The sequence below is a fragment of the Fusarium tjaetaba genome (assembly GCF_013396195.1).
Source record: "Fusarium tjaetaba strain NRRL 66243 chromosome Unknown NRRL66243_c0000052, whole genome shotgun sequence".
Classification (NCBI taxonomy): Eukaryota; Fungi; Ascomycota; class Sordariomycetes; order Hypocreales; family Nectriaceae; genus Fusarium; species Fusarium tjaetaba.
The window spans coordinates 79,719-101,265 of NW_023501248.1; the positions used below are offsets into that span (position 1 = coordinate 79,719).

At 48.7% G+C, this 21,547-nt stretch overlaps 9 protein-coding genes across 9 annotated transcripts; 3 read left to right on the plus strand and 6 right to left on the minus strand.

Annotated features, from left to right (window-relative positions):
• Positions 1-7: 7 nt before the first annotated feature.
• FTJAE_2611 (hydrolase family) lies at positions 8-1,883 on the plus strand (the record flags this gene model as incomplete). The annotated part of the gene is made up of 3 exons (XM_037348824.1): positions 8-204; positions 253-1,746; positions 1,796-1,883. The coding sequence occupies 3 exons, from the start codon at positions 8-10 to the stop codon at positions 1,881-1,883; spliced, it is 1,779 nt and encodes a 592-aa protein (XP_037210286.1).
• A 215-nt stretch (positions 1,884-2,098) lies between these two features.
• On the minus strand, positions 2,099-2,481 carry FTJAE_2612 (uncharacterized protein; the record flags this gene model as incomplete). The annotated part of the gene is made up of 2 exons (XM_037348825.1): positions 2,099-2,400; positions 2,451-2,481. The coding sequence occupies 2 exons, from the start codon at positions 2,479-2,481 to the stop codon at positions 2,099-2,101; spliced, it is 333 nt and encodes a 110-aa protein (XP_037210287.1).
• Positions 2,482-3,471: 990 nt separating this feature from the next.
• On the plus strand, positions 3,472-4,475 carry FTJAE_2613 (stress response rds1p; the record flags this gene model as incomplete). Its single annotated transcript, XM_037348826.1, has 3 exons — positions 3,472-3,748; positions 3,799-4,412; positions 4,464-4,475. 3 exons carry the CDS (start codon positions 3,472-3,474, stop codon positions 4,473-4,475), a joined length of 903 nt encoding a protein of 300 aa, XP_037210288.1.
• A 223-nt stretch (positions 4,476-4,698) lies between these two features.
• Positions 4,699-5,622, minus strand: FTJAE_2614 (aromatic ring-opening dioxygenase family; the record flags this gene model as incomplete). The annotated part of the gene is made up of 2 exons (XM_037348827.1): positions 4,699-5,433; positions 5,482-5,622. 2 exons carry the CDS (start codon positions 5,620-5,622, stop codon positions 4,699-4,701), a joined length of 876 nt encoding a protein of 291 aa, XP_037210289.1.
• Positions 5,623-6,042: 420 nt separating this feature from the next.
• Positions 6,043-8,793, plus strand: FTJAE_2615 (zinc finger MSN2; the record flags this gene model as incomplete). Its single annotated transcript, XM_037348828.1, has 7 exons — positions 6,043-6,133; positions 6,188-6,242; positions 6,300-6,382; positions 6,435-6,478; positions 6,520-6,694; positions 6,742-7,475; positions 7,525-8,793. 7 exons carry the CDS (start codon positions 6,043-6,045, stop codon positions 8,791-8,793), a joined length of 2,451 nt encoding a protein of 816 aa, XP_037210290.1.
• Positions 8,794-9,176: 383 nt separating this feature from the next.
• Positions 9,177-9,611, minus strand: FTJAE_2616 (cyanovirin-N; the record flags this gene model as incomplete). Its single annotated transcript, XM_037348829.1, has 3 exons — positions 9,177-9,190; positions 9,240-9,398; positions 9,452-9,611. 3 exons carry the CDS (start codon positions 9,609-9,611, stop codon positions 9,177-9,179), a joined length of 333 nt encoding a protein of 110 aa, XP_037210291.1.
• A 772-nt stretch (positions 9,612-10,383) lies between these two features.
• On the minus strand, positions 10,384-12,193 carry FTJAE_2617 (HOL1; the record flags this gene model as incomplete). Its single annotated transcript, XM_037348830.1, has 5 exons — positions 10,384-10,632; positions 10,686-11,471; positions 11,524-11,775; positions 11,828-12,057; positions 12,112-12,193. 5 exons carry the CDS (start codon positions 12,191-12,193, stop codon positions 10,384-10,386), a joined length of 1,599 nt encoding a protein of 532 aa, XP_037210292.1.
• A 2,199-nt stretch (positions 12,194-14,392) lies between these two features.
• On the minus strand, positions 14,393-16,903 carry FTJAE_2618 (ankyrin repeat; the record flags this gene model as incomplete). Its single annotated transcript, XM_037348831.1, has 4 exons — positions 14,393-15,512; positions 15,573-16,329; positions 16,376-16,431; positions 16,482-16,903. The coding sequence occupies 4 exons, from the start codon at positions 16,901-16,903 to the stop codon at positions 14,393-14,395; spliced, it is 2,355 nt and encodes a 784-aa protein (XP_037210293.1).
• Positions 16,904-17,342: 439 nt separating this feature from the next.
• On the minus strand, positions 17,343-18,353 carry FTJAE_2619 (uncharacterized protein; the record flags this gene model as incomplete). The annotated part of the gene is made up of 1 exon (XM_037348832.1): positions 17,343-18,353. One exon carries the CDS (start codon positions 18,351-18,353, stop codon positions 17,343-17,345), a length of 1,011 nt encoding a protein of 336 aa, XP_037210294.1.
• Between the last annotated feature and the right edge of the window lie 3,194 nt (positions 18,354-21,547).

Below are 21,547 nucleotides of genomic sequence, written 5' to 3' on the forward strand. Positions count from 1 at the left end.
TATTACAATGCCGAACCCTATCAAGGAGGATATCCATACTGTGGATGAGGAATCGTTTCCTTACATTTTTGAACAGAATGCTACTGTTCCTCTGAAGGCGGGCGACGGTCTGGTGAGACTCAATGTCTATCGGCCCAAGGGTGTTGACAAGGTTCCTGTTCTCGTCACATATGGCCCTTATGGAAAGGACATTTGGTATCAAGAGTGAGTTCAATTCTTCTACTCACAAAATAACAACTAATATTATTGTAGCTTCCATCCCAAGTCCTTCAGTGAAGTGAATCCTCAGCACAAATCTCAGCATTCAGCATGGGAAACTCCAGATCCTGGCTTCTGGACCAAGCACGGCTATGCCATCGTCCGCGCTGACGAGCGAGGTCTCGGCCAATCAACCGGCAAGCTTGATACCATGTCACGAGGCACCAGCGAAGCCTTCTTCGATGTCATCGAGTGGGCCGCCGAGCAGCCTTGGTCATCTGGCAAAGTCGGTCTTCTCGGTATCAGTTACTATGCCGGAAGTCAATGGCGAGTCGCTGCCCGTAAACCAAAGGGTCTGAGTGCTATTGTGCCCTGGGAGGGTATGTCAGATTATTATCGCGATCGTTGCAGACATGGTGGAATTCTTTCAAACGCTTTTATCAAGTTTTGGTGGAACCGTCAGGTCATTACGAATCAGTACGGTCGACCTGGGAGAAATGCTAGGAATTGGGGTCCTGATACTATTGAGGGTGATCTACCCGAAGAAGAGCTTGAGGCCAACAGACAGGATCAGACTATCGATAATCAAGTCAACCGCTTCCGAGATGAGGCCTACTACGCTTCCAAGGAGTACGACATGGGCGATATCGAAGTCCCTCTTCTATCAGTTGGTAACTGGGGCGGTATTCTTCTCCATCTCCGCGGAAACATCGAGGGATACATCCATGCTGGGTCAAAGTTCAAGTATCTCCGCCTCATCACAGGTCGTCACGATCTTCCCTTCTACTATGAGGAAGAAGTTGAAATTCAACGAAGTTTCCTCGATGCTTTCCTCAAAGGCGAGGACCGAGTGGGCTGGTCTGAAGAAGGCAAGGTCGCTCCCGTAAGTCTCGTTCTTCGAAAGGGCAACGTTGGCTTCAACGACGCCGAGAAGGAAAAGGCCTATCCTAGAAGGGAAGAGAACGAGTGGCCTATTGCGCGAACCCAGTACAAGAAACTCTTCCTCACGCCTGAGCAAGGTCTAAGCTGGGATGAGCCCAAGACAGAGCGCAAGAAAATTACCTACAAGGCTCTTGGAACGCTGGAGAAGCCTGAGGTGGTTCAGTTTTCAACTCCTGCTTTTGGGGCTGAGACAGAGATCACGGGCCACGTTGTCGCTCATCTCAATGTCTCAGTCTCCCCTGACCCCTCCGGCCCTACACCCAGTGACATTGATCTATTTGTCACACTTCGCCACTTCGATCCCTCAGGGGAAGAAGTCTTCTACACTGGCACGGCAGGTGATCCCGTCCCCCTGACGAAGGGCTGGCTTCGCGTGTCGCTGCGCAAGGTTGATTCAGAACACCCTAAACATCGCGAGTGGCTTCCTCATCGCAACTACACCAGCAAGGATGTTCAGCCTGTGATACAGGGTGAAGTTTATGGCGTTGATATTGAGGTCTGGCCTACGAATGTTATTGTTGATAAGGGGGGTAAGTTGGTGTTTGAGGTGTCGTCGGGGGATACTCAGGGGTCAGGTATTTTCTTGCACAACGATCCGGTCGACAGGTAAGCATAAATATTTCAGACTGTGGTGCTTATTGCTAACTTCTTTTAGATCACCTGAGGTCTTCCAAGGTTCGAACCATATCCACTTTGGTCCTCGTCAACAAAACTATATCACTCTTCCTGTGATTCCCAACTAGATAGCACGTAAAACAGCATAATAGATTAGTCTGTGCCTTAATCCAAAATATCAATTGTGAGGCAGCGCAAAAGTGAAATAGTCTTCCTTCATAAACAAGACTCGGTATTACATGTGCAGCATGCTGCTCATACACCACTATATAAAACTAGTACCCATAGAATATTAACTTCGCCCTCCATTGGTATAACCCGCCATTGGCCACTACACAAAACACTAAAGCACATAAACAGCCACCATTACAGCCGCCGCAGCCATTCCACCAACGCTGCCCTTCTTAATACCAGCTCCAGACACGGGGACCTGAGCTGTAGGGGTAGAAGCGGCGCCCGAACCAGTAGGTGCAGCAGCTCCGCTGCCTCCCTTGGTCATTGACACAACCGTCAAAGGTTTCTCAGTGCAGGATGTAGTAGGGAGAGCGGATCGTGTGACAATATCAGGGGTCGTTACGGCCGAGGGACAAGAGCTGCAGGTGATTGTTGTAGATGCAGACTCGGCAGCGTGGACTCCTGAGAGGACTGCATGGCTGTTAGCTATTGAATGTATGAGTGCTTAGATTGATATTTACCTGCGAGAGCAGCGATGAGAGTAAACTTCATGGTTGCGTTGTGAATGAGTGAAAGTCAAAGAGTGAATGGTAGGCTTAGACAATTTGACAACAAACGACTTGGCGGGGGAATCCAAGCAAATAAAACACAAATGCAATTAATAAAAACAGGAATTTCTTTGCTCTCCAAAATTTGTTGATTAATGCCGTCTCTACCAACAATGACTATCAATGGCACGGACCAAACTCATCCCGAAGACTTTCGGCTGCTCGGAGAGATTACCAATTCCCCTGATCAACACCAAATTTCCTCAAACCTCAGCCTAAGACATACTACCCAAGCGCAACACCATCTACACTACCAACATAACTACAAAAATTCTTGAACTAAAACAAACGCGATGTTGTTCGGATGGTGAATATTCCGAGCCATGTCTCACCAAAACCCAGACTATAACTCAATCCTCTCTAGCTCACGGAACAAGCGCCATCCGAGATCCAAACGTCCCACAATTAGAAAACAGCGCACGAATGATGAGCAGCACTAGTTTTGAACTATCAACCACGGCTTCAAGAGTTGCCGAGCCTGAGTCCCTGGAGATCATCGAAACGTGCCCGATCTGGTAATCTGTTTGGAACCATGACGTCTTGATTCGGCAATTGTGTTGTTTGAGATGGATGTTTCTTAGGGCTGAGATTTGGGCGGTGCGATACTTTTGGGAATTCGGCTGTTGTTAGCTTCAGTTGGGTTTTGGGGGAGATTGGACGGCGGGAAGATCGGAGCGGAATGGGGAGATGCCGAATCGTCATGTTGTGAGTCTAGGGAGATTAAGGCTTGGGATCGAGGGCGGGGATATTATTCACAATTGAAGTCGAGGCATCATGAGGGCCTAATGGTGTTGCTAGTAGTTGTTGGGTAAGTATATGTACTTGGACTGGTGATAAAACAATCACATATCTACTACCTGGTGCATCCAATTCACTCCCTCAGAATACCAGCAATCTCCTTCTTTCTATCAAACCATACAAGTCTTTAGTCATCATGTACTTCTCTACTGCCCTTCCCCTATTGGCCGCTGGCCTTGCCTCCGCTGCTCCTGTCATCGAGAAGCGTGCCTCTGGCCTCAACGACGGAGTCATCCTCAACTACGCCCTTACTCTTGAGCATCTCGAGGATAACTTCTATCGCCAAGGTCTTTCCAACTTTACTGAGAAGGACTTTGCGGATGCCGGTTATGACTCTACCTTTTACAACAACATCAAGAAGGTCTCTTCTGATGAGACTGCTCATGTTGACTTTCTCACCAAGGCTCTCAAGGGTATGTCTCGATACCGTACATGCAATGATAAGTTGGACTAATGTTTATAGCTGCCGGTGTCACACCCGTTGAGGAGTGCACATACTCCTTCGGCGTCACAGACGTCAAGACCTTCCTCGCAACCGCCTCCGTCCTCGAAGGCGTCGGCGTCTCAGCTTACCTCGGCGCCGCAGCCGACATCATGAGCAAGACCTACCTCACCGCCGCCGGCTCCATCCTCACCGTCGAGGCGCGTCACTCATCCTACATTCGCGGTGCTCTCAAGCAAGTCCCCTTCGCCCAGCCCTTCGATGCTCCCCTGAGCTACAACGAGGTGTATTCCCTTGCCTCGGGCTTCATCACAGGATGCCCCAAGGAGAACCCTGCTCTTCCCGTCAAGGCTTTCCCTGCTTTGGCTGCTGCTGCTTCGGGCAGTGAGATCAAGACTGGTAGCACTGTTACGCTCCAGACTCCTGGTTATACCCTTGAGGGTGCCAAGGGGCAGAGTGTTTATGCTGCTTTCATCGCTGTCACTGGCCCTACTTTTGTTGAGGCCAAGGCTGTTGATGGTGGTTTCTCTGTTGAGATTCCTGAGGGCTTTGCTGGACAGACTTATGTTGTCCTTACTGGCTGCAAGGATGTCGTCTCTGATGACACCGTCGCTGCTGGACCTGCCATCATTGAGGTGAGTGGATGCAATTAACACTGAGTAGACAAATCACTAACATGTAAATAGATCTCCAGCTAAATCTTTTGTACTCCGAAGGTACTCTAGGCTTAATATAGTCTGTGGAGGAATGATAATGGTTCGTGCCAGAAATGGCAATCTAATAAGGACAATTCTACATGTACATAATTAATTGCGTCGCTGAACGAACTTGAGTACACGTCTTGGCAAACATTCAATCAATCTCTTATTTATCGCACGCTGTATATCAAGACTTCTTAACAATCTGCTCAACCAAACCATCTTATGCCGCCGCTGTCGCAAGTGTCCTCGGCCATGATCCAAATGTGAACTGGCTATTACACATATTCGTCAACTCCCAAGTCTCAGCCTTGAGCTCACCATAAACACCCTCATCCTCCTCATCCCCAACCGCACCCGCCACAAAAACCGCCGACATGAAGTGGTCATCCGTAGCATGAGCATCTCTGTAAAACGGATGCTTCATCAACCTCGTCATCGCGCGTCTCAACTTCGGTCCACTGTTGTTCCTGATGACATCTTCAACAGCCTGTCGAAACTCCAGGGCCCACGCCTCAGGTGGTTTCTCTTGCGCAAAGTTATCAGAGTAGTATAGAATAGGCGCCCAGATATTCCTGTAAAGATTATGCACTGCACCGCCAGACCCAATAATGAGGTAATTTTCTTTTCGCAGAGGACGCAGAGTCTCGCCGACGCGCATGTGGTAGTGAGGATCGAAGCGCGCGTTCATGGAGATTAGTGTTGTTGGTGGGCAGCCATTGGGAAACATGCGGATGAGGATGAGGTACGTGTCGTGGATCCAGTCGAAGTCTGTGTTTCCGGAGACGTTGAAGCCGGCGTCTTTGAGGAGGGAGATGCAGCGCTCGCCGGTCTCGAGATCGGGGTTGAGTTCGTAGTCGACGTATTTTGAAGGGTGGACGTATGCGACGGGTGATTTGCCTGGTTTGGGGTTCATGGCGACTTGCATGCGATCGCCTTCAGCGTCCCAATGAGCGCCCTATAATATCATCAGTCAATTGATTGTGTAGAGCAGGGGAATACATACCATCATGATGATTCCCTTGATGTTGTTGGCCAATGCTTGATCACCGGCCTTCTTCCAGTAGTCGGCAGACTCGGACTCTTCTCCCAGCATCATGGTAGATCCATGGGAGAAGAAGTGAACTGGTGTTAGACTCGCTTTCATGATGTCAGTTGAAATTGTAATTGTCTAGAACCGATCAAACAAACATACCCATTCTGGGACAAGTGTGAGTTATCTATATATTTATTTATTAAGGTTCTCTTGAATCAATTGCCGAAATTACAAGTATAGGGTGATTAAATCTCCATCGGGATGTGGAGGAATTCGTCTCCCCCCAATTTTCGTATCCCCCTCAAATCACAACCCTCCCAATACAACACCAAACCATCCCGGATCTAGCATCGCGTAGCCACCCCCGCAAAATGCAACCTGAGATTTCCCCCCGCGGATTCTTTGTCATGTCCGAGCCGAAGGGAAAAAACAACACGATTTCCCCCTGCTCCTCACACAAGCTCTCTCTCTTCCTCCTCCACGTCCCGACAATCTCCCTCTCTCCACTTGGCACGACCATTGACTCTCACTATGTCGACGACTCAACCTGGCATGTTCCAGTGCGGTTCATGCAAGAAGAATTATAAGCGTCTTGATCATCTAGCGCGTCACGTGCGATCCCGTATGTTTGCATCTTCCATTGATTCAGTCATTGTTGCTTACTTGCTTTACCTAGATACACAGACAAAACCCTACAAGTGCCATGTTTGTCCAAAGGCCTTCACAAGACCGTTAGTCTAGTCTAGTCCCTCGATGTTTCATCGCGTCGCTTACTAACAATGATCAAGGGACCTCCTGAAAAGACATGTTGCTGGTCATGGCTCACAGGCTGGGGATAGCTCTGTAGCTGAACAACCGCGTTACATGCCAGGTAGGGTCGGCAAGGCTTGCAAGGCATGTTCTACCAATCACCTGCGCTGTAGTGATGAGAAACCCTGTCGTCGATGTCAAGAAAAAGGCATCGAGTGTAAGTGGAACGACTCCATGGACCTGGACTCGGACTTTCAGTCTGAGGAGCAGCAGCAGGATGAGGCTATCTTCTCTCAAGATGATGGGTCATCGTCTATGTCTGCGTTCCCTAATCATAATAGTATTGGGTCGACGTCGGGGTCTTCTGTCATGGAGCAGCCTTCGCTGGACATGCTCACGCCGCAGACATCACATAGTCTCTTTCAGAATCTTGGTAAGTCTCAAGGCACCGCGTCCAAGTGCAAGGCTTACGGTGAATAGACCCCTCCATGAACACCAACATTGATCCCCTCTTCTTCCCTCTCCCCGATCTCAACCTTCTATCAGGAGGATGGGCTAATCCCAACGCCAACGATGTCGACATGTACACATACAATCAACTCGATGACATAGACCTCCGGTTCCTCGACTCATACAACACCAGCATCCCTTTCGAAGTGAGAAGTATACAGCCTACTCCCCGAGGGGCTCAAACACCACGTGCCGCATCACATACCGATCCCGGCGAACCCGCTGCCATGTGTACTGAGGCCTTTCAGAACTCTCACTGGAAGTTTCGACCAAACGCCAAAGACCATGCTGGCGCTGAGGAGCATAATCTCTCCCTTCCTGCTACAGACTCTGCCTACCCTTCACCTGAGTCTGGTGTCGCCTTGGACTCAAACACAAGAGTCACTTCCGCCAAGTTAGAAGGACCAGCTCGCGATAGGATACTCATGATGGTCGTCAATAGTTGCCGTTCAGATCACCTGTCAAAAGCAGTAGCCTCATTCCCCTCTGCTGAGTTGTTGGACACATTACTTCAGTACTACCTCACATCCCCCGTCACACATGCCACCTCATTCATCCACGCTGCCTCATTCAACCCCAACGAGAAGAGACCGGAGCTTGTCGCTGCTATGGCTGCCTGCGGAGCGGTCTTGACTTCCGACCCTGCTTTGTCAAAGCTTGGCTATGCCATACAAGAGTGCTTGAGGATAGCTGTCGCCAAACATGTAAGTCCTTTACTCACCGTCTTCACTTCCCAGTCTGACCTCTGGCTAGTGGGAACAGGATAATAGTCTCGTCCGTGATCTTCAGCTCACCCAAGCCTTCGTCATCACTCTCGAGATGGGTATTTGGAGCGGTCTCCCCCGCAAAGTCGAGATAGCAGAGAGCTTCTTCAACCCTGTGCTCACCATGATGCGTCGCGACGGAAAGTTCAAGAGATCAGTATATTCCCAGAGCAAGACCATGCAATCTCCAGGTCTAGTCTCACGGGAAGAATGGTTTCAATGGGTAGAGGACGAGTCCTTCAAGAGGCTTGCTTTCAGAATGCTATCTCATGATGCTAACACTTCCACGGCGCTGCTGGTCAGTCCTTCGGTGTCGTATGCCGAGGTCCTTCTGCCTTTTCCGGAACATGCGGACTTGTGGACTGCTGCGTCGCCGGAACAGTGGAATTCGCTCAAGGCCTCGCGCCGACAAGATGAACCCCTCTTTGTTGCGGATGTCATCGATGATCCTGACATCCTCAACAACCATACTGACTCGGTTGATTCATATGTCGCTATCATGGCGGTCCTCTCTTGTACATGGACTATGTGCTGGGAGTATCTCCAACTCTCATCCCTCCAACGCTCACGACCTCGACGCTGGAACACCCTTGTCACAGAGATGCGGAAAGATGAGCTCCTCAAACTCCTTGGACACCTAAAACTCAGTCTATCCGCCGACACTTCCGCAGACCCCGAGATCCAAATGCGCCTGGAACTCGCCCTTCTCCATCTTCACATGCCCTTCGAAGACATTCAGATCTTCGCAGGCATGGAAGGTCCCGAACGAGCACGTGCAGTCTATCCCACCGTCCGCGACTGGGTGAAAAGCGAATCAGCCCGGCACACAATATTCCACGCCGCTCAGATCATGCATATCGCCAAACACTCGCCCCGCGGCTCAATGCGTGGTCCCATGGCCATAATTCTATACCACGCGAGTCTCGCATTCTGGGTATACGGCCTATTATCCGACCAATCCAGCCTGTCACGAGCACTGAGTCAGAATGTTTACTTGGACGAAGCAGATAGTATAGCGCTCCAAAGATTCAAAGGTTTTGGACAGGGTCAGCCATGTATACGGTGGAGAACGGATATTCAGGGTGAGGGGGAGGTTGTGATTAGTGTGCCGCTTTCTCAGCCTGATAAAGTCATGGAGGCGGTTATGGGAATTGTGAGGGGTAATTTTGCGGGAATGTCGGTGCCGCATCTAACGGAGAAGTTGGTGCAGCTTATGGGAGAGTTGGAGAATTCAGCGAAGAGGAAGTTGGATGCATGATACCCGGGTCTGATGGTTAATGTATATTAGTATTGTGTCTGAAATCAGGTATGGATAATGCTATGCTGATGCTGCCTTTCTCCTCTTACTTGACGCAGTTACTCTAAAATGCTGAGTGCACACTAGAAGACTTTCAGGTGAGATTCATTGGTTGACCCTTGTGAAAACACTACTTGTTTGGTTGTGATGCGGTCCTGTGGCACGCTTGGACTTCCCCCGAGACTTTGTTACACAGTCAGGCTACACGAAATCGGCTTGGAGTTGTTGACATTCACATCTCAGCTCTGCATTCACCAGGAATAAGAAACAATATTTGGTGATTTTACTTCATTTGTTTGACTGTCTTTCCGCCTGAGTCCTTTCCTCAAAGTCCATAACTTCGCTTACTGGGGAGGGACTAGTCACTGTTAGAAGAGATCCAAAACCTGAACATTACCAACTCTCACCATAGACAAGAGTACCGTTGTCGTTGCCGATGCACTCGGCGAGGTTGAGGTCAGCCTCAACAGGGTCACCATCAACGGGGTTGAGAAGAGCGCGGAGGACAGGGACGTTGTCGTCGCCCTCAAGCGAGAAGGTGATGTCGGAAGCAGAGCCAGAGAAGCCTTGAAGCCTTGGTTAGCACGTAGACGTATAGTTGAAATATTTGTTTACTTACCCTCGCCACCCCAGTAGAAGGCACCGTCGTTGTTGCCGATGTAGTAGTCGAGATCAAGACGAGACTCTTGAGGCTCACCATCAGCATCGTTGCACTGAGCGACGAGGATGTGACCGTCCTCAAGCTCGATGTCAGAAGAGCTCTCGTGGAAGTTGACCATTTTGGCTGATGTGAATGTATTTGTAAGAGGAAAAGAAGTTGTAGATGCAGGAGTAATATCAAGTTATGTGAGAAGTCAAGAACTATATATATTATTGACAGTGATTCACGAGAGGCCTCGCGCATGCACCTCCGCACAAAAGCCAAGACCCTCCAAGACCGAGTGAACCGCGAGAAAAGGATTTTGAAGCTGCCACGACTGCAATGCACATGCAATGCAGCGTAAGAGTCCACTTCTTACAAGGACCCCTGAATATCTCCATCTCCATCCCCATCCCAAAGCGCGCGGTTGACGACGACTCCACTAAGGCGCATACACGGCTCGGCACGACGGGTATTGGACAGGAAATGTTGTTTGACTGAGGAGGCCTCTTCCTGTAGGGATTCTACGGTGCTGAAACGTGTTTCACAAGGTTATAGGACTTTTGTTGGTGGTGATGGTGAGCTTACTGTGCCGTAGGTGTAGGGGGAGTTGTTTGGGGGGGCTGTGCGTGCGGTGAGCAGAGAGGGTCGGTCTTGGCAGTGGGACGCAATCCAATTATCGATAAACCCTTGGCATGAAGAAGGTCTTGGCTTGAGGGGTTCCGATTCCCGTGGACCGTGGACCGGGTAAGTACAGTAAATATGAGACCACTTTTATGTTGACAATATTACGAGAGGACAAATAGACACGAGACTTGAAGTGGGTCAGGATGGACATATTACTTTGGTCAAGTGATAAGATAAGCATAGACTACTCATTCATCATGACAACTAGACTATATGGCCTTGGATTAATATCCCTGCCATCGAAGAACCTGCTCGGCTGTAGCAATCCTCATACGCTTTCCATACATCCAAAGAGGAACAGTCATCAGAGAAAAGATACCCATCAACATTCCAAAGATGCCAAAAGGCTCTGCAGCTCCGTCCTTTTGAACCCAATCAGCCACAAAGAACGTCCAGGCAAAGGCAATAATGGCACGCAGAATCGTGACCATGGTGAAGCAATCTGCTGCCAGGGAGTGATACGAGTCGATCAACTATACTTGTTAGTACACACAGCAAACAAAGATCAGAATGGTATGAAACTTACATAGTTGAAGCCAACAGATGGAACCTGCATCAGACCAAAGCTGAGCATGCCATAGCCAACCTGCAGTCCAACCCAGGTATGTCCACCAGGGTTCTTGGCGCAGAATCCAAACACCAAAAAGCCACAAGTAGCAATGAACAGAGGGAAGAAGAGAGTCGGCAATCGGTCCTCAGACTCAGCTACACCGTTTCGTGTCTTGCTAGCCTTCTTGACAAGTCTACCATCAGCAAGCATGTGCGTATACACATAGCCGATAATACCGCCAATGACAGCACCGACGTTGATAAGACCAGCGTTAGCTTTCCAAAGATAAGGTGGGCTCGCCATGATCGAAGGCCCAATGGTCGAAATAGTCACGATACCGCCCACGAGCCCAGCATAGTGAAGCATCACCACCCAAGTACCAGGGAAAGCAAGAGTCTTCCACGGCTGGATGAGTTGCTTCAGCAGGCTTCCCTGAGGCTTCTCGAAGCCTAGAGATTTGACGTAGCCGTAGGCAGAGTGCGTGACGCGCTGGTCACCCCCGGTGACGGACTGCTTATCCTCGACGTGCTCGTTTTTGCCAAACTGGGCGTTCTTCTCGGTCTCGGGGTCTGTCACGCCTTCGACGGGTGCGCTTCGGATATATAGGGTCTCGGGGACGAAGAAGATTGCTCCGACGAGGCACACGGCGGAGAGGGCGAGACAGACCCAGAAGATGGCCTTCCAGCCCTGTTGGTAGACGATGTATCCTCCTGTGATGCCACCGGTGAGAGGTCCGACGACGAGCATGATGGTGTAGACGGCCTATCACGAATATCAGGACTTAGTTGTTGTTGGCGTTGAAGAGGGTGCTTACCATGGCTCGTCCACGCTGATGAATAGGAAACATATCTCCAATAAGCGCCGGGGCAACAGTATCTGCAGCTCCACCTCCAATGCCCTGAAAGACTCGAGCTACGATGAGGGACTCATACGACGTCGCGAGTGCACACCACAGAGTGCAGAAGGTGAGTATGGCCGTTGCGATGATGAGAACAGGTCGTCGGCCCATCCAGTTGGACATGGGAACCCACCAAATATTAGACGCACCGAGCATGAGGATATGGACCTGTGTTCCTATCAGCAGTGAACTTCAGTTAGTGTGAGAGGAAGAAACTTACAGCAATCAACTTGGAGAGCTCAGAGAAGCTTCTCGGATCCTTCGGAAAGATCATGGGCCAGAGCTGAAATGCAGGCGCGATTACACCGCTTGTGTAATTCGCAGTGAAGGCATACAGCGATGCAACGCTCAGAGCAGCGATTTTATGCCATGTCGGCAAGTTCAGAGGATCTCGAGGATCATCCGTTACTTGTCCGCTAACAATCACATGGCCCGCATCTTCCTGCTCCCCTTTTTACTATTAGTCCTTAAATCGCGACGCGTCAAGGGGCAAGAAAATCTCACGGTGAATCTGGACTGTGCCAGGAGGCGTCGCAACCTCGACTTCAAGCGAAGACAGAGCAAAGGCTTCTTTGAAAGAGACCATTTTATTGTAAAGTTGCAGTTAGGGGTGATGTTTTTGGAATTTTTAGTCGTAGGCCATGGTGAATTAAGTACTCCTCACTCCCCAGCTTCTCCTCCACGTTACCCCGGATTACCCCATGGGAGCTGTGAAAGTCTGTAACCGAGATTCAATCTAGATCACTGGGGTGTCTGCCGCACGAACCAACCAGATAGAGTAGATACTTTGGTGGCGTTGCGGGCTTAGCTGTATCTGGGAGTGTTGAGCTGGTGGTTTTGGTGAGGGCGTCGGGGGTCCCTCCACTTTCCCGGTGGTCCTCTCGGGACGTGGGATATTGGTGAGGGAGAGTTGCGAAATAGTGAGGGGAATGTTGCATTTAGATTTGACGTGCCAGGCGTTATTAGCTAGATTAAGACAGATTGAATTCATGGAGTTAAGCTTCGGAGGATACCATGACGAGGGTGGATGATCTGATATGGCATGCGTCTATTCGATAACCGGAGCTTCAGTGTCTGTCTCTGGTTATAGCGGTCCATGATCTTCATAATCACTAACCATCATGGCCATCGCTGTCCGTTCTACATAGATATGGCAGGGCGAGTGACCAGAAAAGAAGTCGCAGTCACACAGCCAGTAGTCCAGTGCTCATCAAAGCCATCAGAGTCCTAATCTTTCACTCCCGAGCCATCCGCTGGTTTGCGGGCTATCCATTCATGGTCGGGTTATCCGTATATCGTCGGGTTGTCCGCTCATCACGCTCACTGCCGCCATCAAGCCATTGACAAGCCGGCGTCTTGGCTTTTCAGTGATACCTCGGCCCTCCAATGAAGTACGGGGGAATGCCACGCTGTTGCAACGTCGCCCATCTCTAAATCCCTAACCTTGTGGCTCATGCACTTTCTGTATGGTCTCAGAATAGAGGTCTCGCCTTATCCATCCTGTAGACACGAATCTCGTAGTAGGGTTGGCTGGGCAGTAACCCGTGTATGGCTCCAGGGAGAAGGGAACAATGCTCTTGTACTGCATCTGTATTTTGTGATCAGGGAGTCAAGTGACATACCAAGTCTATCCCTGGCTTGTATGGGATGATGGCTCAGACCTGTCAAGTGCCGAATGATCAGCCGTGACTAGTTTCGGAGATAATCATCGTGCGTGTATCCTCGCTTGTCCCCTTTCGTGATATGCATCTGCCAGCCGCCATCTTCTGTCTCCGTACCCCAGACATCCATCTACACCTGCCGTTATCCGCAAATCAACGAATGAACCGCGACCCCTTCTGAGCCCCTCTTTTTATTATCATCATTATCTGCGTTGTCTTCTTTCTTGGTACCCAAAGAATTCATCGACACCTGCCATTACCCTGCATTTGCCAGGCGAACCCCTACCGATATCGCTTTAACCAATCCTTTGCTTCCTCCTCACCCAAACCTCTTTATCCTTCCTCAAGTCATTCTTCTCCTTTGTATCAGTGCCCTCCGTTTCTTTGATATCCCTAATCTCCACCTCCCAAGTTTTGAGTCTGTAGCTCCCCCGATCTGACATGCCAGTAAACAGATCAAACGACCAGCCGTGATTTGGACACGACACTCCAGCGCTCAGTACAACGCCAAAGTCTTCAATATCAAACGGCGTCCCTTTGGAAAGGGGATATTGGCTATGTGGACATGACTACCCTTGTTAGCCCCTGTAACAATGTTCTCAAAGACATTTGCTCACATGATCGATTGCATGGAATTTTCCTTTGTATTGAAACACAAGCACCTGATCCATAAATGACTCCAACGTAGAATCATCTCCAACTGGGACTTCTTTTGACGAAGAGACATCTTCCTTTGGTATGTGAAATGCTCTGCAGCCTGGTATTGATTTTCCGTTACACAAGCGATGTTTTGCCAGGTTACCTGCATCATCGTCTACATCTGGAAATGATGATGTATAGCCTACAAACGTCCATTGAGCTCCTGGTCGGGAAAATGGGTTGAAGAAATTCATTTTGATAAAAGTACTTGGCCGTTCAGCGATTTTGCTCCAAGTCAAAAGTCGAAAAATTGGTCTTATCATGGCGCGGAACAAATTCCTCTGGAGCATGTGACATGTCACGTGGACGAGCCAACAAGTCAACTTAGACCAGGCACTCAGCAAATAAGTCTAGCAATGAACTGTTGATAGAATAATTTATTTGATATTCATTTCTGTCTTATATAGATGATTTCGGTCTTTTATTTACCCCAAATGGCGCCATAACATATCTAAAGACTCAGAAAGCTCCTCATCGTCAAGAAAGATATGCCGCCACTTTACTATCTCCCAGACCATTCCATGCAATACATATAACTGGTTCCCGTTTTCATCTTCTTCATCAGCTTCATCAAGAAAAGTAGCTGTCACTGTGGCATTCAGAAGCTCATGTAGTTGTCTCCCAGAAAGTAGTCTTCTGATCAACGGCATAAGCTCCCTTTGAATCGACTGATGCTGAAGCAAAAGAATATTCATCAGCGCTACACCTAATCTGCCAATCTCATTCTCCGTAGTAGCCCATTCGACGCGAGCCGGGATGTGTCTCAAGAAGTAACATCGAGAGTCGTCATCACTTTGGACAATCTGGGACTGGATAGCTTCGAAGCGCGCATAGTGCGGGGCACAGGGATTTATGTACCGCAAGAAGAGGTCTTGAAGATCGGAATCTGCTGATATCTCATGCATATCTAAGGCACAGCCAAGGGTGAGGCAATATGCTTCACGGTCGTGAATCCAATCAGTGTTTGTCCCCTTTGGATCAGCCGCTAGGGCTTGTCTCAGAACACTCTTTGCGAATTCCAAGCGAACTAGCTCGAGGGACATGGTGAAGAATGGGAAATTTGGTTGTAAGACGTGCGGTGATACCAGAAACTCCAGTACTGTGTAGTGAGCGAGAGAGACGTAGAGATCCTCACCGTCAGTAGCTTCTCTAGTCTGTAATCTCGGAGATTCGCCAACCCAGTTATCGAAGATATCCCCAGGAACATACCGAACCGTGATGAGGCAACCGCATATCTCTTTTAGATACTCGAGGTCAATGATAGACTTCTGGCCTTTGGCTTCAGACCCGAAATGCTCATATGTCACTGCGGAAAGCAGCATATTCGCATTCACGCCAACGTGATACATCCAATCGGCTTGAGAATGGCCTATGATCCAAGTGAGGATACTACAAAATAGCGGTCTATCGTCTTCAGGTATCGCTTCGAAGATCCTGACGTAAGTTTCGCTCAGATCTTTGGGGAGGTTGGATAGGAGTTGCGGGAGTTTCGAATGGTCGCGAAGTCGCTCTATGGCTTGAATTTGACATTCAGCCCACCGAAACCTTGTGTTATCAAGTTAGCAAAAGTGAATGAATGATAGATTTTAAATGGGGAACTCTTACATTCCCTGTGCCATAGCGGCCAGAATGCCCTCAATCTCGTCAAATCGTTCGTGCCATCGCTTTAACCGATGGCTTGACCTTAGTCGAGCGTGTACAAACCGTCGAATATCAGCGTCTACCATTGTGTTTGACATTGATATACTTTCTGATATCCCACCCAAAGACTGTTCTATGTCAAAGTATTGCCGGCTGGTTGCCAGTATCCTGATCTTTTCAAACCGCTTATCGACTGTCAGTATCTCAATGATCGACAGGAGCTCCTCTCGAGGAGTGCTCTCATCAACCGCGTCGATGACGACAAAGAGACTGTCGACCTTCTGCAAAATTGTTTCCAGAATTCGCTCCAAATCAGTGCTTGTAGGCTCGCAGCCACGGTCATGAAGTCGTTTTAACTCAGGTGGTATCCAGCTAATTTGTCGACATACCTGGCCAATGACCCAGCTCAAAAATGGCACTGCTTCGTCCTGATTATGAGAGTAGTGACAGTAGTAGTAGCTACAAAAACTACCGTCGACAGGTTCGCACAGTTTCTCGAGCTCTTCGATGACATATGATGCTAGAACTGTTTTTCCAGCACCAGGGAGCCCATATATCCACATGAGTCTGGTCTCAGATTCTAATGACACCCAATTCTTCCACTGGGAAGAATTGGTAACCCATGCAGTTGTCAGGGGCTCGTGTTTGCTGAACGCTATGTTGTGAAGAGATGATGGGTTTGTTCGCTCAAGCCAGCGGATGATCTCCCGAGTCTCAGACTCTTTGAGGGCGTCAGTTTATTCTGGACATCAATTGAAATCACCGACCTGAGATTGTGCCTTGTAACTTTTCAATCCCTGCTCTGATTTCCTTTAGGTCTCGACTAGATAGACTTCGTCAGCCTCGACTCCACCAAAGCAACCTTAGACATACCTCATGTCACCAGACATGGCCAGCAATAAGGTAGCCTTATGGTGCGATATCTCTGCCAACAGCTTCCTGACTTTTGATTGCTTCAAAGGCCACGCGAGATCAACCAACGTCAGCTTACGTCGCTTGCCTGTCTGAGATTGGCCCATATTCAGTGGGAGAAGAGCCTCGAGTGAAGCAAGACAGCTGTGACATGACTTGATAGGTCCGTTTTGTTCGTGAAGATTTGGCACGAGGCTTGTCGCGCTTGATTCGCCAATGCTGTCGATGATAGCTCTTAGAGAGGTTACCTCGCCCAATATCATTTGGATGTCTTTCGGTGCATCTTCAATAGCCTCAATGTAGTACTTGCATGTGTGAATAATGCGGTCGGCGAGGCCAATAAATGCCAGGACACTGGCCCCAATAGATAGTGGATCGGCCATGAGACTGTAGGATTCGTTTGTATAGACACAGCAATTGATTTGGTAAAGTTGAAACCATCTCGTGCTCTCTTCGAGTAATCGCCGTGATCTTGAATGGAGGGGTAATTGAATGGGCTGCATGCGAAACACGTGGCGCTGTCAGATTAGGTCGATCAACTATAGGGCTGAGCTCGATGACAGACTCAATTGCAACGCGAGTTCTTGGGTCACTTTGGCGAGATCAATCCTACTCAATTCTGGTATATTCCTCGTTGGACTACGGCAGCTGCTGCTGTGACGACACAGTTAACAGTTGAACTCTCTATTCTACCGAATCTCCCTTGATATATACAGTCAGACAGCCCCATGACTCGCAAATCGCTCTCCTAACATGCATAACAACTATCGTGGCCACAAGTCTTCTCAGGCCCCTTACTTGTGACGTTTCTCTTTTGCCTAGCTATTTCTTGGTTCGCATGATGGGCCCATTGTGCTGAGTACCAAAGATGACAGGTCCGGAACCGGCAGAAAGCCAAAACAACGCCATCGGATTGTTCCATTTGTCTCCGCTCGAAATAGGCGTGACGTAGTCTGTTCGGCCCTCAAACTCGATGACATTACCATTGTGCTGGTCACCATACCCAATTTTGGTCGAGTTGTTGTAAGTTATGGGGTTCGTCTGAAGTACATTGTCCATGGACAGCCTTGCTGCCATCTGCTCATCGATGTGGATTATTCTTCCGTTTCGTTGATGATATCCGGAAACTGCGAGCGCGTTGTCGTATTGCTCATTCGGCTGCATGGGTACGGAAGTGGATGAATCGTTCTGGCCTGGGGTCGCGTTACCGTGAGATGCAGGAGGTTGGCTCTGAAGGGCGTCTTTAGACACCCTAGAAGCTACCAGTGAGCTGATGAAATCATTGTAAGAATGAATATTGGGTGCCGGGCCAGGAGTGTTTGGGTTGTATGGGAAGACTGTGAATTCGTCCTCGACCAAGGGAGCTGGAAACTTCCCGAATGGAGATTCAGGAGTCGGAACATCCGGCGACTTCTTTTCAGCCATGACTTGTATGTCTGTTTGTATTTGATACAAGGCTTTGGATTGTATCTGTTCGATGGCCAAGGAGAGGTTGCTCTTTTGTCGTTCAAGTCTGACAAAGATATCAAGAAGATCTTGCTCTCTGTACAGGAAGCCCCAAGTACGAAGGACTCTGCTTTTTCGGAGTAACGAGTTTAAACAGTTATTGTTGATGATGTAAAGAAGAGCGTCAGTCTGCGTTCCTATCTCAGGGGTCTGGAGAAGGGGGTTCTCAGAGATGCTAGTAGAAAGGCTCTGAAGTTCTTGGAGCTGCTCATTATATCTTTTCAGCGTCGATGCTCCCCCTTTTATCTTCCTCATAACATCTATCAAAGAAAAGCATGCAAGACCAAGCTGGCTCGCCGACGCCGCGACCCCAAGAATCTCTGCCATGATAGCCTCAACTTGGAAGACAAGGCAAGCGAAACCGTCGCAGCAAAGAGCGGTGAGAATGGCAAGGAGCTGTGAATAGCAACAACGACGACGATACTGCCCTCAGATGGTGTGTCAGAATGCAGGAGAAATTAATGGTTGTGCTAACGTGGCATAGAAATCAACCGCAGATTATGAAAATTGTGAAAGGTGCGACCGCAAAGGAAGGCCAAGATGTGAGTATGGCATCGACAGTCAGGCACCATTGACAGAGCAGATTGTGAAAAAGTGTGAAAGATTGACAGCAGAGCCTCATGTGTCAGACTGCGGTGAAACCTAAGGCACTCCGAGGGGGCGAAGCAGAGTAACACGGCAGAACAAGGCTATAGAAACAAGGCATTTAATACGTTGATGATAAAGCGGTCAGTAAGTATAGCAAAACTTTCATCACAGAGACGAGAGTTCTTGAGTATGTTCGTGAAGTCAAGACTTGCACTTCACCGGGGTGGTATTGTATCGAGTATTGATTTTCGTTTCAGGGGGGTAAGGAGATACTTTGAAATGGTATCAAGTGTCGAAGAGTAAATAGAGAACCTACTGAAGTGATTGGGTACCCAGATGTATTCTTGGGTGACGAGCCTCCAAGTTACAGCATCGCTTGGAGTCGAGTATCGCTTTTCGAATGAGTTCGACTATCGCAACGAGCAGGGGGGCTTTCTTTTGTATGGATCAAAGAGATTTCGAAAGATAGATTCGTTTCTGTCTCTAGTCAGTCTTTTGCCATTATCAATATGAAAGAGAGAGAACTAATACCTTGGGATGAAAAAGGGCAGAAGAACAGTACCCGTTTGGGGGCTGTCAGAAGGGGCACCTCCACCACCTAAGGACGTCCACGCCAAAGAAGCTCGGGGTGCAATGGAATACTTTGGACTCAGCTCAAAGCAATGGTGTACCTAAAAGAGAAGGAGTGTCTGATCAAGTTGATTGTGTTGGCTCGGTTTGCTACGCCACTGTTGGTCGACAACCTGTATGACGTGACTGGTGTGGATGGATACCTTGGGAAGAATTGCGGTCGTGAAGGCTTAAGATAGTTTAGGGAAACGTCAACTTCAAGGTCATCCTAGAGCTGTGGAATTTGGGAATTGTTCCTATTCCGTCTTTGGTAGACATTGTGATGAGGCTGTGACGTTGGTGAACGAGGCAAGGCATCTAAGTGAGCTCGAACAATCGCTGTATCACGCACATGTTCACCTGCACGCCTCTCATGTACGTGACCCGGATTTCCGGATGTATGAATGGTTAAAAGAGCACTTATCAACACCTACTTAAATGGACATTCCGATAGAGATGTGACAACGATATGCATCTACATCTTGACTGCGTCTTAAAAATACTGGTTCGATAGCAACTCATGTATAGCCGCGGTGCTAGTTATGATGGGGTGATAAAATAAAGCAATAATAAAGCTTTGGCACATTCCCATACTCCGGATGCCATGATCTAATCAGTGCTATCATGCTTTTGGAGAGATTGGAGATTTTGAGGCCCCCGACATGCAGACAGGGATGACTGTGCATGCATCGGAAAGGATGTTACTCCGTAAGCCTTTCCGAATCACGCACGAGTCAGCTCGCAATCAATCTGTCACATGAAAATTTCTTCTGTACGTTGTGTTGTGTCACCCCACGATCCAGCCAGTTTGCCAGCAAAGGCAGCCCTTACAGTACATACTTCGTTATGGTGGGGTCGGCTTCACAGGACGGCAATGTCCCTCTTTTGGTGAATACGAATAATGGCATCGCAGACAGCGACCTCAAATGCTCAACTATCAGCAAAGACGCCAAGCACTTTGGCAATGGAAATCAGCACAATGGCAACGTTACCAACAATACCATCACGAATTACTTTTGCGGACCCCTAACAGTATGCCCGGACCCCACAGCCCATTTGCCCAAGCAGGCATCATCCCCCGAGCCAACGAACTGTTTCCGGCAGAGGTGTCGATATAACCGCATTCTGTTAATTGGGATTCTCAAATACCTTGTGGTTCTTTTAAGAGGAGAGAAAAAGTGTATGGGGCTATGCCTTCGGATCATTCTGTAAGTGTGCTCTTAAATCGGACCAAGAACCTTGACCTCCCAGTGGAGGTGTCCAGAAATATGTGATTAAACTGTCGTGTTATTCGACAACCATTCTGCTTGGTCATTTATGTCTCAAGTCTTGCAGAGGCTCCCCAACATTTGTCTCAGTGACTTCTGCTGTGCCGTGGATGTTGTCGCTGATGAGTGGTCAGGCTCTTTGTTTCACGCCTCGAGGATGCATGATGGAACTGTGGACCTTTAATAAAGCGGTTAAAGCGGCTCGATCGTTGGCCCATTCGCGCCGACCCGGCATCGTCACGTCGCGGCCCGTGCTCCCAGGAGAGTAAAAGGGTTGCCTGTTGGGCCACAGAGGCAGCAACACTGTACCCCGCAACGAGGAGTAAGAAGAGTCGAACATGGCTGGGTTCAATATCTCAACAGCTGTGCAGGAGAGTTATAATGTCAGGTGGGTTAAAAGGAGCTCGAGTGAGGAGGTTAGGTATGGAGAGTAAAGGAGGGTTAAAAGTTAATTGTCTTGCGTCTGGCGACATTACTCAGTGTTCACTTCAGAGTACATATCTAATAAACCTTTGAACCTTTTTACATCAAGAAACATATCTTCCCGAGGCCCACCTCCTGAGATCGAGTGTGTGTAGGAGCTGAAAGACTCATTGGCCATCACATTTGAGGCCATTGGTCACCGCATTCGTCACTCAGCCACTCTATATTGGTCTTTCAGCTGAACCTTTTGGGCTTTCGATCAAGGTTATGCATGTCATTGACCCTCTTCTGTAACTTTGACAGCTGGGGAACTTTGTCTCTATACATACCCCTGAGGGTTCCTTGGGAGAGTTCTCAGACTGTTCGAGTCAATTTGATCTCTCTTCTCCCTTCGTACGATTCGTGCTCATTGAGCGGGAGTATCATTTTCAAGCGCTTTTCGACGTCCACTCAATGTTCCAGGCTAGACCTTGCATCCCAACAACCCGGTTATAACTGACTTAATCCAATTTCAGGGAGATGATTAAACAGTGCACAAAGTTCTTTATCTTGACCCGTGACTTTCTGCCTCGTTTCATGCGGCAACGTAATCATCAGCCGTCAGCTGTTCGCAACAACCGTTTCTCAATAGTA